This window comes from Macrosteles quadrilineatus, unplaced genomic scaffold, assembly GCF_028750875.1.
Source record: "Macrosteles quadrilineatus isolate MER2022 unplaced genomic scaffold, UCM_ALF_1.0 Scaffold_7__1_contigs__length_78375512, whole genome shotgun sequence".
Taxonomy (NCBI): Eukaryota; Metazoa; Arthropoda; class Insecta; order Hemiptera; family Cicadellidae; genus Macrosteles; species Macrosteles quadrilineatus.
In genome coordinates this window covers 32,150,997-32,161,482 of record NW_026542600.1, presented here as the reverse complement: position 1 = coordinate 32,161,482, position 10,486 = coordinate 32,150,997, and the positions used below count along the sequence as shown (strand labels likewise).

The window sequence follows — 10,486 nt, the reverse complement described above, 5'->3', positions numbered from 1 at the left end:
GTTTGACTAAGTAATATTGATATTAATATTTAAACCATGAGATATTTATGTCCATTGTACTTCCGGGTTTGTTCAAATATTTAATACTTGTCAATAAGTCTCTTAACTTTAAACTCATCTATGAGTGATAAGTATGACCATAAAACAAAGAGGCCTCTTTAATCATCGCCACAATCTTACGTTTACCTCATATAACTCCTTATACAACCCCCTTTCATACAAAAAGTTAGATGCTGTTTAGAGCTTAGTATGTGTACAGTGACGATGTTAAGAAAAATATAATTGCATTTTCATAAGAAACTTATTAGTTTGTTTAATGGATGTTTCTTGAGGTGAGGACAAGAGACTACAAGCTCCTCCTCAGAAACATGTAGGATTTAATCCCCTATTTTTCCTTCCTCCTAGGAAGGATCCTATCCGATCCTTTAACGTGTCTTCGCGCTTACTTTGAAGTACTTTGAAGCTGTAAACCAATACTGTAAGAGGGATGAAAAGATATCATTTTAATAAACTCTACCACATTCCCAGATTTTTCAGATTTTCTGAAATTTTGAGATAAGTGAAATGGGTCTAAACTTGACGCCGTTACCTTTACACCATTAACCAGGCCCTCATAATCCGATCATTACACAGGTCTAAGGTTAGTTTGAAAAAATATGATAATTCCTAGCGGTGAGCCAGACAGGACACACATGGTAGGGGTGGGGGAGGGGCAAGGACATGGTCTCACTCTCTGTTCCCAGTCGAGTCCAGCTCTCGGTCGCGATCACAAGCGTCCGTGTCCGCAAGTCCTTCTTACCGCCTCCTCGGTCTCCGTGTATGTCTATGTGTCCTCCGAGTCATGGATAAACTACTTCTCCTCACTCTGACCGTCTGGGTCGTCACCGCCCAAGCCAAAGGTAGGCAGAAGGAAGCATTCGATATTGTGAAAAAAATATGCATACTGAGTGTTGTACGATCCCTATTTACGTGTCTTCGCAATAAGGTTTACTTTGAAGTAAAAGGTTATTTCTCCTAGTTAATTTTTTTAAATTTAATGCAGCATGTAATTACAAGGTTATTTAGAACCATTCAGTATAGATGTTGATTGGCATTACTTGTGGAATATTTTAACTTAAGGATTCCTTGTTATAGTTTGTAAATAAAAATTGAAGCGGGAATTTTATTTCAAATTATCTGTGGGAATATAGGTCGGGTTTTTATGAACGGCCAACAAATAACACCCGGTTAATCAACAGATTCTTAGATGACGACTTTTTAAATTCAAAGATATGAAGCGGCGGCATTTTTGATAACCAAGAATCCAAACTTAAATTTGTATGTGATAGATTTCTTTTAAATTTTCCGATAAATCTTTTTTTGTAATTCCTGGACATTGAAAAGGGTTGAATAATATTGTTAACTGGTTGTTTGATGTTTCTAATGTAGGCTACTGATTTCAATATTGTAACTGTCAATACAACATTGGGATCTCTATATTGATGTTTATGAGTTTAGAATCCGGGTTTACAATTAGCTCTGGTGTTTATAACTTTACAAAATAAAGGACAAATGTCATACATAATCATGTAACTCATACACAACTAATTTATAAATAATAACTTTGCAGTTACGGCCTTTACATTTACATTAATTCCTTATTAAATTTTTCTAATTTTTTTATGTAATAAAAAGATTTTTCATACAGATTGTATTGGCAAGAATCTATTCTATGTACTGTCATTAAGTTAGTAATTTTGTTTCATATTTCTAAAATAAATTGCGTTTCACAGTAATTCTTTAGTCATTGTAAATAATGATTGTTGTATGTAGCCTATATATAAAAAATAAAATAAGTTGTCACCAAAAACACAACTGTTGGCCGACCCACCACTCATATCACTAACCATGAAACAAACATCACAGCTGGTTGACACAATTGCCGCTCGTTTTTACAGGTATAACTATGTTTTTCATGAACATACACCGCTTTATGATGAAGTATGATTTTTTTACTTTAAGAAACTATTTCCTACAGTTATGCGCATATTAGACCTAGACCATTGTTTATATAAGCTTGTTAAAATTTATACGTAAGAGACAAATGCAGTCTATAACTTACGGATTAGATAAAGTAAAAGATGAATTTTTTTTACGAGCTTTTTTCTCTTACATAACATTCACTTGTTTCTTTTTCAAACCATATTAAGATTTAGCTATATTTATGAACTAAAACAAAACATATGATTTACTATTATCCTTTAAATAACCTGAGTGATGAGGTTTTAATTAAGTTTTTCATCTTGGCCCACTGAACTATGCACCAATTTGTTGTTTTTATACAAGGATGTAGGTATTGTAGCTACTACAGCCAGATATGTACTGACGAGTGTCGATCGACGACTTTTTGCTATCGCGGGCCGTTTTTAGTACATTACTCAGGTTAGCAATAAAGTGATCGGCCGACTGTGTATTCGACAGTCGAGATCGGGTCAGGTTCTTGTAAAGATTGCATCGCGTCATCGTTACCTCTAATTACCAACTCCTGCAAAAAACTAACGGGGGAATGTTTGACCTGGATTAATGACAACCGGCTTAGCGAACGGCGAACACGGCATTGCCGAAACGATCGACTGTAAAATGGGTTTGCCCCGAAAAATATTGCTATAGCTGTTATGGCATTGCTTCTCAATGCGGAACTCCAGGATAATTTAATCAGAACCAAATGCAATTCCCCAAAAGTGCAAAAAATGTTCTTGCAGACGTTTAGAATTAACGTTTTTATGTAAATGGTGGTTATTTTACCCTTCTTACATCTCTTAGCTATCAACTCTCATTGCTTTAGATTCAAATAGGTTTTTGTTCAGTGTTTTTCTATTAACTTGTTTGTTATTTTGGTTGACTTTAAATTGTCATTGGTAGTTCGTTACTCTTTGGTGTTCCTTTCCATTGCTTTGTACTCAAGGGGTTTTCTGACCCCTTGTCTCGGTATCTCCTAAATTACAATTGTCCTATTTCTTTACATTCTCCATTATAAATAAGAAAATAATAATAATAACTAAAGGATAATAATAATATAGGGGTAATTTGTTTGACTTGAAACGTGTTTAGACTAGTCAAGTTTTCCATGTTGCGACTTTTCTCTGTCCTGTATCATTTTTTGCATGTATACCCACGGCAAGCATTCGCAGCTTTGTTGTAATCCGTTATTCATAAGTACTGCAAACAGGTAAACAGGTACCAACAACTACAGTAATTCCAAAAGTAATTACCTATGATATGTATTTCTCCGGATATTTTCGGGGCTGAGCGCAGGCGTGGCACGGCTGCGTTTTGGAGTGTGACGGACCCGCTGACCAGTGACAGTGACCGCACGCGTCGTGGTCGGACTACACTGCACACTGCACACTCTACTTAATTACTGGGAATCGCTCCTCGAGTCACTCGTATCTTACAGTCGTTATAGGATGGTTTGTGAATCAAGTATTCACGGATATTCCGAGGATAAGGGCACCTTTAGTGTGTTAATCATAGCATTCTCAGTTCTTTTTAAAAATTTGTTTGATTAGTTCACCTTCTCCCATTAAATATTTATACTTGAGTATCAAAATTAATCAAAATGTTTTTATTCAACCACTAAAGATCAAATACATTGTTTTGGTCTTTTATTGGATACTACTTAACCTTAATATTCTTGTGTGAATGCTAATTCATCAATGCAATTTAGTTATTAAATTTAAAGTTTATGTGAAGAAAAGTAACCAGCCATAATAATAGAATAAAAATCCTGTTTATAGAAAGAAAATTGGCAAAAATCTCTCATTCTATTTTAGCGCTTAGTATTGCGATTTTGTCATACTTTTACACATTTATATTAATTGTTCTTTTTTTTATAAAGACAACAAAACAAGAATTTTCTTTGTTACCCTGAATAGTATAATAATTTGCATAGGTTTATGCTTCCCCCCCCTGCCTAGAGTCACCATTAGCTATCACAATACATATTTTCATCAAACTCAATACATTTTTTAACATTTTATTTAGTTTGAAGAATATAAATGTACAGAGTAATCTCGTAGAAATGGAACTTTTGGTTAATTATGGTGGTTTAAGTGGTCATTTTGTTAACATCCATGTAAAATTGTTTAATTAATTGTAGTAGCATTTTTTAATTGATGATATATTTTAATTTTTTGTAACCATATTTTATGTCAAATTCTTCGATCATGCAGCGAAATGTGGTTAGGAGACACTACATGATAACAAGAGTTAGTATACAAAGCTGGAACCTCAAAAACATCAACAATCCTAAAACACTAAGTAGAGCGCACTCAGTCTTTACAGTACAGCTCGACCAATATCGAAATACTGTATTTCTGAATGTATATTTTGTTTAGTGTTTTTCTATTAACTTGTTTGTTATTTTGGTTGACTTTAAATTGTCATTGGTCGTTCGTTACTCTTTGGTGTTCCTTTCCATTGCTTTGTACTCAAGGGGTTTTCTGACCCCTTGTCTCGGCATCTCCTAAATTACAATTGTCCTATTTCTTTACATTTTCCATGAATATTGGCCTATATCGGTTAAAATTATCGGGGAGGGCTGTAACTTTGTCTACGTGACTAAAATTGCTATTGGCCAATAACGAGGCAAATTTCAGGATATTTATGCACCGATATCTGATATTACAAAGTAATTAAATTGTCATTTTTAGTTTCTGAATATCTGTATTGCAGTTATTAAAATGAGAGATGGTTCAGTAATAAGAGTATATGGAAGTATGTTTCACTATAATATGAAAATGTGATTGAGTTTTAGACTTTAATTACTATAGTCCTCATGTTTGTTCTCTTGTATCAGATTGTCTCTTAGGTAAATGATTCTGAACCCATTATCGACCCAAGTGAAGGACACGATTAGTCTTCAAGAATCTTCTTTGACGTAAAAAGACGGTTACGGACCTTGCTGCCGACAATCTATACAACTTTTTATGGTTAGTAGTTTCGCGTTACAATAGACCCATTATCCGACCATCGGACCATGCAAAAGAGGAGTTTGTAGACTATAGATGCGTTTCTTTGGGATCCTCCACAATGCAAAATTAGTTTCCTGTGAGGTTACTGGAACCACCAAAACAGTTTAACATCGTAGTGTTGTCGTTGCCATGTTATCTACGGCAAGAATAGAGATAAAATAAATAACAAAAATTATATACATAAAATATTATTTAATTGTGTATTTTGTTTTACAACCATTTATCAATCTAAAAAATGTTCAAATATTGTCATGTCGTGTGTTGCATGACAGTATTTGAACATTTGAGTGTTACTTTGGCTGATTTCTGAAACGCACCGTTGGGTACGTAGCCATAACCTTCGAAAAAGAACAATGCAATACAAGTTTTTAAAAATGTATAAAAACATCTTAGAGCAGTAGCATTAAATCGGTATTCAAAATAGTAAACTGAAACCACTAACCACACCTAAAACATAAGATGAAAACAGTCATTATGAGTAACTAATTAATTTAGTGAATATAATATTAACATTCACTTTTCAAACCTAATTACATGCCGGGCTATTCCACAGGGAATTAAAAAGATTGTACATGAGTATTTATACTTATTTTACCAGGATCTCTAAACCCAATTCGCCAAGCACCCAGAATCCAATATATGCGAGTTCGTTGTAACTGCCATTTTAAGTGGTCATAAACACAGGGAAGCATAAATAATAAAACTCAGTGGAGTAATAAATATTTAAAAACAGCTGTGAGGGTTTAAAATCGTTTGACACGTGTACAATGTACATTGTTAGTCGGTCTTTTGTTGGGCGTGTTCTGAAATGAACTGTGGTTTTATGAACACACGTGTTCAGATGTGTGAAAGTTCAGAGTTTAACTGGCAAAATTATGGTCCTTTGTTTTTGGATTCTTTTTTGTGGTGGTGAGTTGAATCGACTTGTTATTATTTTATTTCGTAATTTATAGCGTACATTTGTGTAGTTATTTTGTTGTAATTTTTTCGCCATGGGTGTTTGTTTAGTTATTTGGTGGTGATGTTTCCACCATGGGTGGGTTTGTGCAGTTATTTAGTTGTGGTGTTTCCACCATGGGTATGTTTGTGTAGTTATTTGGTTGTGATGTTTCCACCTATTGGTATGTTTGTGTAGTTATTTGGTTGTGATGTTTCCACCATGGGCAGGTTTGTGTAGTTATTTGGTTGTGATGTTTCCACCAATGGGTATGTTTGTGTAGTTATTTGGTTGTGATGTTTCCACCAATGGGTAGGTTTGTGTAGTTATTTGGTAGTGAGGTTTCCACCTATTGGTATGTTTGTGTAGTTATTTGTTAGTGAGGTTTCCACCAATGGGTATGTTTGTGTAGTTATTTGGTTGTGATGTTTCCACCAATGGGTATGTTTGTGTAGTTATTTGGTTGTGATGTTTCCACCAATGGGTATGTTTGTGTAGTTATTTGGTAGTGAGGTTTCCACCAATGGGTATGTTTGTGTAGTTATTTGGTAGTGAGGTTTCCACCAATGGGTATGTTTGTGTAGTTATTGGGTTGTGATGTTTCCACCATGGGTATGTTTGTGTAGTTATTTGGTTGTAAAGTTTCCACCTATGGAACCATGATGGCTATGTTTGTGTAGTTATTTCGTTGTAACGTTTACAACATGGGTATGTTTGTGTAGTTATTTGGTTGTGATGTTTCCACCATGGGCAGGTTTGTGTAGTTATTTGGTTGTGATGTTTCCACCAATGGGTATGTTTGTGTAGTTATTTGGTTGTGATGTTTCCACCAATGGGTAGGTTTGTGTAGTTATTTGGTAGTGAGGTTTCCACCTATTGGTATGTTTGTGTAGTTATTTGTTAGTGAGGTTTCCACCAATGGGTATGTTTGTGTAGTTATTTGGTTGTGATGTTTCCACCAATGGGTATGTTTGTGTAGTTATTTGGTTGTGATGTTTCCACCAATGGGTATGTTTGTGTAGTTATTTGGTAGTGAGGTTTCCACCAATGGGTATGTTTGTGTAGTTATTTGGTAGTGAGGTTTCCACCAATGGGTATGTTTGTGTAGTTATTGGGTTGTGATGTTTCCACCATGGGTATGTTTGTGTAGTTATTTGGTTGTAAAGTTTCCACCTATGGAACCATGATGGCTATGTTTGTGTAGTTATTTCGTTGTAACGTTTACAACATGGGTATGTTTGTGTAGTTATTTCGTTGTGATGTTTCCACCTATTGGTATGTTTGTGTAGTTATTTGGTAGTGAGGTTTCCACCAATGGGTATGCTTGAGTAGTTATTTAGATGTTATTTTCCACCTATGGATTGGTTTGTGTAGTTATCTTGTGACGCTGTGCTATATTACCTGATTACAGAACTTTTACTTATTATAAAGGGAAATGCCAACAACATTTCTTTAAATTTATTTCTCAATTTGGTTAAAATATGTTAGCAATGCCCTAACTGACGGGAGGGAAGTAAGAGACGACCGTAGCTCAAATTTATCATACTCCCTTATAGATTTATCATCGTTATGGATAAATTTAAAGGTTAGTTCTGTCCAGTTTTTGTAGATGGTGTTTAGATGTTTGCAGTTAGATTTTTTATTTATTAAAATAAATTTTTATAAAAAATAATACAATCAAAGAGTTAACGGGTAAATCATAAAAATCTAGCTGGTAATAAGTAACATAAAGCCAACACCGGCACATGGTTTGAGTCGATTACAACCTAAGAGGATTAAACAACCCCGCATACACAATTACCTTATAATATAATATCCTTGTTTAGCAATAACTATTATCTAGGGACTTCAGTCCCTGAGGTCCCGGGTTCGATCCCCGCCAAGTCACCAATGGATTTTATCTAAGTGATAATGCCGCAACCCCTAGGTCTAGCCTGAAGTAATGTGAAAAACAATCCCAGGCTCGTGCCTAGCGTCCTTAGAAAAAAAATTTCATTTTTGTATTAAGAAGCACGTCGATCTCAAATTTTGTCTAAAGCCATTTTTGTCTTTCTGGATGTTCTCGTTAGTTTTTACAGCCTTATTGAACTAAATGATTTGTTTAGCGTAATAGCTAGTGACTTGAACTTTAGTGTTAGAGGGACGGGTACATTCATTGTCATATCCACAAACACTTAAAAACTTTTTAATCGCTTCATTCAAATAGCCACAGGAGTACAATAAAACATTCGAACTTTTTTAGGTCACTTTGTCAAATACTCTAATTATGTGATTTAGGGAATGAGGACGCAGGACGCAGAAGGAGGTGACGAGGGCAAGACATGCGTCGTAGGGCGGAACCGGAACAAACCCGTGAAAACTGTCATTAACAGCTGATAGCAGCGTGACACCGACGTGGTGCGACTTTCCATCTGATTAGTAGACATGTGGTACCTATTGTGAGGAGAGAGAATACTTACTATGAGCTACTTCGATTGTACGACTGGCGTACAATGTATATCTTTCGTATTTATTTGTGTCACATTGTCACATTGCTACAAGACTTTATACCCAATTATGAACAAGCATTAATTTTATACTAGTGTCCTTTTGCTCGAATTCGAGCAATTTCTAAGTATTACAGGTGTTATTTTAAAACAAATAGCAATCATAATTTCTGATTACTTTAAAAGATTCCACTCAAAGATTTTGGAAATACTCATGATGTAGGTACATAACAGATCGATATACTGTAATCACAATTTCTTGTAAATATCTTACAGAATCATTTTTCAAAAGCTGATTTTGTCATTAGTGTTTTCTACAAATAGCCTTACTCATAGCCGCATTAGGTTGTCCATAATAACGATTATAAATAATAAAAAAAAAAACACTTATATTTCTTCTCCTTGGTGGTGTTCTATGACTTTTCTATGTTTCCATAGTTTGTAAATCGGCTCTTTCAATGATTACTAAGAAATACAGCACAGTGTTAATTCAGTTTTCTTTTTAGTATATCAATTTATCCAGGCTCTCTTGCTTTTTTCCATTGTAATATTTACGCCAACCCAAATTCATATAATAAACATTTCATTTAAACCAAGTCAGTAAATTAATGTTTGTAGCAAACTGTTAAGTTAGCAAACTTATTGACTGTGTACAATATGTTTTTCTTCTCACTTTTAATTTCTAACAACATCTGAAGATTTATAACAATGTTTGTTTCCCATGTTAATCTTATGGAGAAATACAAAACTTTAAAGGGTCCCAGGGCCTCACTCTCAAATTATTTCCCTAAAAAGAAAGTTTCCTGCACAACTTCACGTTACGCTCTTTCCAATGAGACCAAAAACAAGTCAATCGGTTCAGTAGTTTCGGAGGAGTAATTGTCACAAAAATCCTGCATGCGTATTAAATAAGTAATAGATTTAAAAAAATTGCAATCGTGCTTAAAAAATACACAATGAAACAGTCAGTTTCAATATTTATAATCAAAACATTAATTATTAATGAAAAACAAACAACCCAAAATACGAATAATAAAAGTTTTCGTAATATTTCCATATTAACGAGTCTTCCTTCAGCTGATTCTGCTATCATCACCGTTTTCTGGCCCTATCAGTTGGTGAAGGGGTTTTTACGTACTACACAAGCAAAATAAAATAAATAAAATATTTTAAAACTTTCAATAAATGTATGCAAAACACAATAAGTTATTAGTGTAGCGCTAGCGTTAGAATGAATCAAGCTTTAAAAAAATCGGACATCAATATAAGTTAAATTGTCTACCAATTGCTGTACAAACAATAAATATAACAAAACACAGCAGTTTTACAGTAAGAACATTAGAACACAAAATACACATTCAATAACCAGGAGCAAAATCAAACTACTAGGTCAGATAATTTTCAGATAGTCTTATGCAAATGTTGATTGATAATTAGTCAAATGTAATGAGTAGCATTATGTTTGTAAGTCAACAATCGATTTTTCTAGAAGTTCAGCTTCATGATAGTTAGGTTTGCTAATGGAGCCTTGGCAATTTTCATGAGTTGAAGTTGGTCTGAGGGTATGAGTGTATAAGGTGATGTATGGCTGGGGGAGGTATGCTGCTGCTCAGAGTATGATACATTGACTGAGTATGATACTTGGACCGAGTAGTGAGTATGATAGCGCCTGGGCGTGATCAGTCACGTTCTGCTCCCTTAATCACTTCCACCCTGATTGTTGTACATTAGGGACTCTTGCTGTTGCTTTCTCTATTGCAAAATCTCTTTGTCTAAACGGTCCACTCAGTCCACTGCGGCCCACACCCGCTAGGATGTGCAACAGCTCGCAGCAATGGCTCCGGGCTCGACTCATTAATTTGCCTAATTAGCTTAATTGCCTCACCTTTAGATATTACTCAACATCGGTTCCTTATAATCTTCAGGATGTTTAATTGCTTTGTGATAAAATTTGTAATTAAAGTACGTAAAATCTATATACATAGCTGTAAAGGAATGATTTATAGTCGATGATAAAACGTAAACGTACTTTTTTAAGCCTGTTTACTGTC

The 10,486-nt window shown here is 34.6% G+C and overlaps 1 protein-coding gene across 1 annotated transcript in view; it reads left to right on the top strand.

The window, feature by feature from the left end:
- Positions 1-705: 705 nt before the first annotated feature.
- Positions 706-10,486, top strand: part of LOC128998317 (uncharacterized) — a 73,475-nt gene continuing 63,694 nt past the window's right edge. Inside the window, exon 1 of the mRNA XM_054424408.1 lies at positions 706-899. Within this exon, the coding sequence (XP_054280383.1) occupies positions 842-899 (58 nt within the window). The 5' untranslated portion in view covers positions 706-841. The remainder of the gene's footprint in view (positions 900-10,486) is intronic.